Genomic DNA, 8,540 nt, shown 5'->3' with positions numbered 1-8,540 from the left:
AGTTACCGATTTTCCAGGTGTTGTGTGTCTCAGTTCCCCTGGCTAGGAAAACGGATCCCCTTCCCCCTTGCGCTTCCAGGTGAGGCGATGCCTCGCCCTGCTTCAGCTCTCGCTGGTCAGGCTGCAGCAGCTGACCAGCACCGATTGTCCGGCACTCCCTAGTGAGATGACCCCAGTACCTCAGTTGAAAATGCAGAAATCACCGGTCTTCTGTGTCGCTCGCGCTGGGAGTTGGAGACTGGAGCTGTTCCTATTCGGCCATCTTGCTCCGCCTGTCGCGTGTGTGTCTTTAAAAGCCCTCCTGGTGACTCTGCTACACACTCAAGTTTGAGAACCATTGTCGCAAGATGTCAGTTTAAGAAAGTAATTTTGAGTGCTCACACTTCACAGTACTCTCATGTATTTTGAATTATCTTGACCCTCACAAAACAAGACTGTGAAATTGGTAAAACAAGAATTATTATGCCTGTTTTTAAAATGAGGAAATTGACATCCAAAAAGACAACTGTTTCATTTGAGGCAACAGAATCAGCAAGTTGTAGAGAAGAGCAGTCCGGTCTGAAATCCGCTGTGAACTCCACTACCCAGTGAAGCTCCAGTGAGAACCTCAGTTATTGGTGGTGGAAATCAACTTCTGAGGCCTCTCAGTCGATATTAACCAAGCTAAAATACTACTGCTTTGCACAAACAACCTTCCCTCCCTAGATATGAGTTTCTTATCTGTAAAATGAAGTAGTTGAACTTACCATCTCCCAGTATGTGTGTATCCTGCATACATGGGTACCTCTTGATACTTAGGAAGATGAATGACCCATGGCCAAATAGTTCTGGAAATGCTACATTCTACTTACCACTCTTGGAAATTCTCAGTGCATTGTGGTCATGTAAACGTTCCGGAAAGTCCTGCCCCAAACATGTTTATTTTTATGTTATTTCCATGTTATTAACCATCCTTCCAGAAATAATGTTCTATTGAACACATTTTTTAACTACAAAATGAACTAAGCTTTAGGACAATATGGAACAGGCCAAGTGCGGTGGCTCACACCTGTAATCCCAGCACTTTGGGAGGCCAAGGCAGGCAGATCACTTGAGGCCAGGAGTTTGAGACCAGCCTGGCCAACATGGCGAAACCTCTACTAAAAATACAAAAAAAATTAACTGGGCATCATGGCACATCCCTGTAATCCCAGCTACTCAGGAGGCTGAGGCATGAGCATTCCTTGAACCCAGGAGACAGAGGTTACAGAGCCAAGATCACACCACTGCACTCCAGCCTGGGCATCAAGGCAAGACCCTGTCCCAAAAAAAAGGCAATATGGATCAATGATTTCCAGTCTATGATCTCTTATTAAATCACATTAGGAAGCATCCAACAAATCCTTGCAATATCATTTATCCCTTTCAGAGCTGGTCTTCATCCACCTCCCTTCTGGATAAGCTGTGGTCAATTCCTCCAAGTCGTTTCCATTAGTTTTCTCCCCCATTCTTTTTCTGTTGGTTTACAAACAAAAAAGTAAATACCTTCTCCCTTACAGTGTCTTGTGTTTGTAAAAATTATCAAGATTTATGCAGTGGGTATTAGGGGAAAAAACAGAATTACTGTGAAATTTACACCGGACTTCAAGTTGATTAATGGAAAGTTTCTTTCTACTAGTGAGAACTTAATTCATCCTGAAACCAGGATTTCTATTCCACTTAAAGCACCTTCTCAATAATCCCAGACAATGAAAGTAACCAGAGGAAATCTCTAAGCAACAGCCAGCTGGTGAGTGGGCAGGGCCCTGATCTGCACAGCATCTGTCACCAGCTTCACATCTGGACTGTTGTACAGCATAAGAGAAAGACATTTGCCTTGAACAGACCTGCATAGCATGTCTCTCATCTCAGAAACGAATGCCATGGCATCTGTCCTTGGAAATCCTCTTAGGTTTCCAGGATCTCTTGATCTCAGGCCAACAGGAGCAGTGGATTTCTATTGAGTAGATGCCAGTGCTTCTGCCATTGGAGAGAGGTAGGAAAGATAGGAGAGCAAGGCATGGTTGGTGATTCCATGTGCTGGGTGGATAAGGATGACTATTTCTTTTTGTTTGTTTGTTTTAGTGTTTTGTTTTGTTTTTTTTACAAAAGAAAAGGTTTAATTGGTCTTATAGTTCTACATGTCTGTGGAAGCCTTGCAATCATAGTGAAAGGCAAGGAAGAGCAAGTCACATCTTACGTGGATGGCAGCAGGCAAAGAGTGAGCTTGTACAGGAAAATTCTCCCTTATAATAAACATCAGATCTCGTGAGACTTACTATCATGAGAACAGCTTGGGAAAGACCTACCCCAACGATTCAATTACCTCCCACTGGGTCCCTCCCACATGATATGGGACACAGCAAACCATATCATTCTGCTCTTGGCCCCTCCCAAATCTCATGTCCTTACATTTCAAAACCAATCATACCTTCCCAACAGTCCCCCAAAGGCTTAACTCATTTCAGCATTAATTCAAAAGTCTACAGTCCAAAGTCTCATCTAAGATAAGGCAAGTCCCTTCCACCTATGAGCCTGTAAAATCAAAAGCAAGTTAGTTGGCCAGGCACAGTGGTTCACACCTACAATCCCAGCACTTTGGGAGGCCGAGGTGACCGCATCACTTTAGGTCAGGAGTCCAAGACCAGCCTGGCCATCATGGTGAAACCTCATCTCTGCTAAAAATACAGAAGTTATCCAGGCATGGTGGTACAAGCCTGTGGCCCCAGCTACTCAGATACTGAGGCAGGAGAATTGCTTGAACCCGGGAGGCAGAAGTTGCAGTGAACCGTGATGGTGCCACTGCACTCCAGCCTGGGCAACAGAGTGAGACTCTGTCTAAAAAAAATAATAAGTAAATAAATAAAATAAAATCTGAAAAAAAAAGCAAGTTAGTTACTTTCTAGATACAATGGGGGTACAGGCATTGGATAAATACAGCCATTCTAAATGGGAGACATTGGCCAAAACAAAGGGGCTACAGGCCCCATGCCAGTCTGAAATCCAGTGGGACAGTCAAATCTTAAAGCTCCAAAATGATCTCTTTTGACTCCACGTCTCACATCCAGGTCACGCTGATGCAAGGGGTGGGTTCCCATGGTCTTGGGCAGCTATGCCCCTGTGGCTTTACAGGGTACAGCCTCCCTCCTGGCTGCTTTCATAGGCTAGTGTTGAGTGTGGCTTTTCCAGGCTCACAGCGCAAGTTCTCAGTGGATCTATTATTCTGGGGTCTGGAGTATAGTGGCCCTCTTCTCACAGCTCCACTAAGGAGGTGCAAGTAAGGACACTCTGTGGGGGCTTTAATCCCACATTTCTCTTCTGCACTGCCCTAGCAGAGGTTCTCCATGAGGGCCCCACCCCTGCAGCAGACTTTTGCCTGGGCATCCAGGTGTTTCCATGCATCTTCTGAGATCTAGGCAGAGGTTACCAAACCACAATTCATGACTTCTGTGTGCCCGCAGGCTCAATGCCACATGGAAGCTGCCAAGGCTTGGGGCTACCACCTTCTGAAGTAACAACCCAAGCTGTACCTTGGCACCTTTTAGTCATGGATGGAGTGGCTGGGACACAGGGCACCAAGTCCTTAGACTGCACACAGCACAGGGACCCTGGGCCTCGCCCACAAAACAATTTTCTCCCAAGTCTTTGGGCCTGTGATGGGAGGGGCTGCTGTGAAGACCTCTGACATGCTCTGGAGACATTTTCCCCATTGTCTTGGGGATTAACATTTGGCTCCTCGTTACTTATGCAAATTTCTTCAGCTGCTTTAATTTCTCCTCAGAAAATGGGTTTTTCTTTTCTATCACATTGTCAGGCTGCAAATTTTCCAAATTTTTATGCTCAGCTTCCTGTATAAAACTGGGTGTCTTTAACAGCACCCAAGTTACCTCTTGAATACTTTGCTGCTTAGAAATTTGTTCCACCAGAATCCTAAATCATCTCTCTGAAGTTCAAAGTTCTACAAATCTCTAGGGAAGGGGCAAAATGCTGCCAGTCTCTTTGCTAAAACATAATAAGCATCACCTTTGCTCCAGCTCCCAACAAGTTCTTCCTCTCCATCTGAGACCACCTCAGCCTAGACTTTATTGTCCATATTGCTATCAGCATTTTGGGCAAAGCCATTCAACAAGTCTTTAGGAAGTTCCAAACTTTCCCACATTTTCCTGTCTTCTTCTGAGCCCTCCAAACTGTTCCAGCCTTTGGAGTTTGGATGAATATTTCTTGCAACCTTTTTATGTTTATCTGCATGCTGGATTTGAAATTTAAAAACTGTATTATATATGTATTTCTTAGACTTCTTCCTGAAGAAGAAAATAACTGCAATACTACTTTACCTTTTCGTCACAGGCTATTATTCCCATGGTTCCCTCCTCCTGGAATGCTGTTCCATGCCAGAGCAACCTGTCAAAATCCTACCCCTCTTTCAATGCCTACTTTATATGCCACCTCTTCCAAGATGCAGTCCCTTATCTCCGCAGCCAGAATGAATCCCTCCCTGGTCTCTGGTAGTACTCTGTATATCTTGGATAACACATACCCTTTCCACCTTGTAGACTGGAAAATTGTTTGCGTGTTTCTATGTCTCCTACTAATTTGTAATTTCCTGAGGGTGAGGACCATAGTCTACCTACAACTTTCAGTCTGGAGATTGCACATAGTAAGTGTTCAATAAATGTCTATTTAGTTAAATTTGCCTTTAGTCAAGACTATCTTGGTTGCAGGAAAAAAAAAACCAATTCAAACTGGCTTAGGCAAACTGAAGTATTGGCTCATGTTCTTGGATTCCTCTGTGTCAATACAGAGGGATATATTGACACAAGTTCCTAGGGAATCCAGGGTAAGCCCTGAATTTACAGTGGCCCAAATTATGACATCAGAGGTCATCCTCTGAATCTCTCAGGACTAGATCTCATTAAACCCATTTGAATCCTATGTCATCTCTGAATGGATGATTCTGGCCAGGGGAGTGGGGTACATGGATTGGCTGGGACCTGGGTCACCTGCTTCCCCATGTAGCCAGAGGGATCAGCCTCATTCCAACCTGTAGGACCAAGAGTGGGGCAAGAATGGTTCCCCTGCCAGAGAAAGTAGGGGAGCTGCTGAGCGAGCAAAACAGCAGGTATCACAACACCTTCCTTCTTGTAGTATGAGGAAGATGCCTCTAACATTCAGAACTGTCAAATAATTAGAAAATCTCTTGTAAGATATTGAGCTGACCATCCATTCATCAAAAATATTTTATAGAGTAGGAGGGGTTGGACTTCAAAGATTCCTTCCCACTCTCATATCCTTTAAGACACAAAAGAATAGTCACAATAAGAAGACAAACGAGAGAATGAAAAGGGCTGCTGAGCTCACCTGCATTTTTTTTTTTTTTTTTTTTTTTTCAGAGAGCAGATGTGGCTGTGGCTCCCTTAACTATCACTTTGGTCCGGGAAGAAGTTATAGATTTCTCCAAACCATTTATGAGTTTGGGGATCTCCATCATGATTAAAAAACCACAGAAATCCAAGCCGGGCGTCTTCTCCTTCCTTGATCCTTTGGCTTATGAGATTTGGATGTGCATTGTTTTTGCCTACATTGGAGTGAGTGTCGTCCTCTTCCTGGTCAGCCGCTTCAGTCCCTATGAATGGCACAGTGAAGAGTTTGAGGAAGGACGGGACCAGACAACCAGTGACCAGTCCAATGAGTTTGGGATATTCAACAGTTTGTGGTTCTCTCTGGGAGCCTTCATGCAGCAAGGATGTGACATTTCTCCCAGGTCAGTCAGCTCTTCTCAATCCCTTTGCCTAATGTTATGGTTTTGTTTTGTTTGTTTGTTTTGTTGGTTTGTTTTAAAAAAAAAAATACTGGAAAGTAAAGAGATGAATTATTTCAGACTCCACTGTATTCGGTTTTTCAACTATTCTTTACAGTCAACTGTCCATTGCATGCTGTGGATTATCTGGATCATCCTGTGGCTGGGCCATCTCTGTCTGGTGTATGGTTGATGTGCTCTGTCAAGGTTAATAGGCATAATTATGACTGATGCGTTGTAGCTGAAAGGTACAGAGGAAAGAAGGGAGCAATGTGTGGTACAACTAACACTTACGAAGCATCTACCAAATGCCAAGCAAGGTTCTGAGTTCTGTGCATGCCTTATCTCATTGAGTCCTTACAGGAACATAAGGTGGTACTCCCATCATGTCTCTTTTTACAAATGAGGAACCACAGAAATGTTGACTATCTTGCCAGTGTTATACAGTTAGTAGGCAAGTGAGCTGAGATTCAGAACGCTGTCCTTTACTACTTCTGCATGGTGGGAAGAGCACTGGACTATGAGTAAGTTCTAGCACTGGTTCTAGCACATGGGCCCTTTATGTGGCCCTCAGAAAGTCACCTCACCCTAGTAGATGTTGGCGTCTTCACCTTCACGAGAAAAAGGTTCTCCTTTTCTTTGGTTCTGAGTAAGACTCTGGAAATAATCTAGTTCCAGTGATGATGTAAATTTGTTTCTTGTGATTAAAAAATGGAATTTCAGGCCAGACGTGGTGGCTCATGCCTGTAATCCCAGCACTTTGGGAGGCCGAGGCAAGTGGATCACTTGAGATCAAGAGTTTGAGACCAGTCTGGCCAACATGGTGAAACCCTGTCTCTACTAAAAATACAAAATATAAAAAATAAATAAAAATAAAATTAGCCATGTGTGGTGGCAGGTGCCTGTAATCCCAGCTACTTCAGGAGGTTGAGGTGAGAGGATCACCTGAACCCGGGAGGCAGAGGTTGCAGTAAGCCAAGATCGTGCCACTGCACTCCAGCCTGGGTGACAGAGTGAGACTCCATCTTAAAAAAAAAATAAAAGAAAAAAAAGAAAAAGGAAAAGAAAATGGAATCTCTCAATGGTGCCTCAGATATCACATTGAAAACATTCAGGTAACCAAATCAGTGGGATTTTAGCCCCCAATATGGAATCAGAATAGCTCCATTTTTGTCTGTTTTATATATTGGACTTGTGAACACAATTTATTTTGGGAAAAAAAAGGGACTGAAGCTAAGAAAAGAGAAAGGGTGGACAGGAGAGAGTGGGGGAAAAGGTAGGAAAGCTGCCAGGCTAGACTAAGTCCCACATTTATTGACCTCCTGTTCTTTTGACTACATTCTGGATGTGCATGCCACATATACCCCACCAATCTGCCTGATAAATAAGCACTGACTCTATTTCCTTTTACAGTTGCTTAATGTCTATGAACTCTTTTTCCAGTAGGCACTCTCTTAGATTACCAAATTTCAAAAGCCTACAGGGAGTCATGGCTCAGAATTTGGCCTCCATGGATAGATCTGGAGGCATAAGTGCATAATATCAAGGTCTCACAGACATGTTCTGGAGGCATCTTTACCACCCATCTACGTTTTGCATTTCAGTGTCAATGAGGACCAATATTCCTAAGCGGCAATGGAGTAAATTCTTTCTAACAAGCTTCCCTCAGGACTTATTTTGCCTGCTGTATAACTTAGAAAGTCTCATCGTTCATTACAATCTTGTTTTTCTTTAAATAAGAAGACAGTGGGGGGTAGGGGGACGCGTGGGAGAGGAGGTGTGAGACTGGCTGCTTGGCCAATACTGGCAAACACATGGTGAAGAGTAGAGAGAACCAAGCAGGGGAAGGGCTTGCTTAAAAATAAATCAGGCCCGTGGATAAACAGTGGGAAGAAACAATTCCTAACTAGTCAGTATAATGTACGGCCATCACAACATACAGGTGTCAGAAAAGACCCACGAACTTGTTTTTTCTCCTTTATTTCCTTCATCAGTGAGCATCTCATCTTTTCATAGCACCTTTATGCTATGATCTCAGGGTGTGTTTTCTTTCTCCCCACTATTCCTCCAGGGGTTTCAATCTTGTGGTCCATAAACTGAATCTTCTGTCAGACATGTTTTTGTTTAATCTGTGCAGAATTTGGCAATGGTTGTCCAAAACTGAGTGGTAGCTGTCCTCTCGAACAGGTCCGCGCATTCAAGGTTCACCCGAGCTCCAACCTGACCTTCTTTGTTCCTGTGTTACTCAGCTGGTCCCAGAGGGTGTTTGAGTTTGTGACCTCTGGCTGCAAGAGGATTTTCAAACTATGCTTTCTGGACTTTTGAGGGTTCCAGTAGTGTATCGTAGGAGTTGACATGGAGTGAAGAGGAAACTGAACAACATACCCAGCCTCCCTCCTCCCTGATTTTAATAAAACAACTCCACTCTATGCCTCTTTTTCATTAATAAAATGGAAATAACAGTTCCTACCTCAAATGTCGTTGGAAAGTTTAAAAGTATGTATAGAACCTGTAATACAGTACCCAGCCTTCACACAGGAAGTGCTGCAACTGGATGCTTTTTTTAAATTATGTTATTGATTTTTTTTTTTTTTATTATACTTTAAGTTCTAGGGTACATGTGCATAACGTGCAGGTTTGTTACATATGTATACTTATGCCATGTTGGTGTGCTGCACCCATCAACTCGTCAGCACCCATCAATTCATCATTTATATCATGTATA

The 8,540-nt window shown here is 43.4% G+C and overlaps 1 protein-coding gene across 1 annotated transcript in view; it reads left to right on the top strand.

Moving 5' to 3' along the window:
• The window catches only part of GRIA1 (glutamate ionotropic receptor AMPA type subunit 1), a 333,366-nt gene that overhangs the window by 215,431 nt on the left and 109,395 nt on the right, over nucleotides 1-8,540 (top strand). Inside the window, 1 exon segment of the mRNA XM_017875722.1 lies at nucleotides 5,409-5,779. Coding sequence (XP_017731211.1) covers nucleotides 5,409-5,779 — 371 coding nt within the window.

The sequence above is a fragment of the Rhinopithecus bieti genome, unplaced genomic scaffold (genome assembly GCF_001698545.2).
Source record: "Rhinopithecus bieti isolate Rb0 unplaced genomic scaffold, ASM169854v2 scaffold_7673, whole genome shotgun sequence".
Classification (NCBI taxonomy): domain Eukaryota; kingdom Metazoa; phylum Chordata; class Mammalia; order Primates; family Cercopithecidae; genus Rhinopithecus; species Rhinopithecus bieti.
Note: the sequence above shows the minus strand (reverse complement) of the source record. Positions and strands in the feature narration are given on the sequence as shown.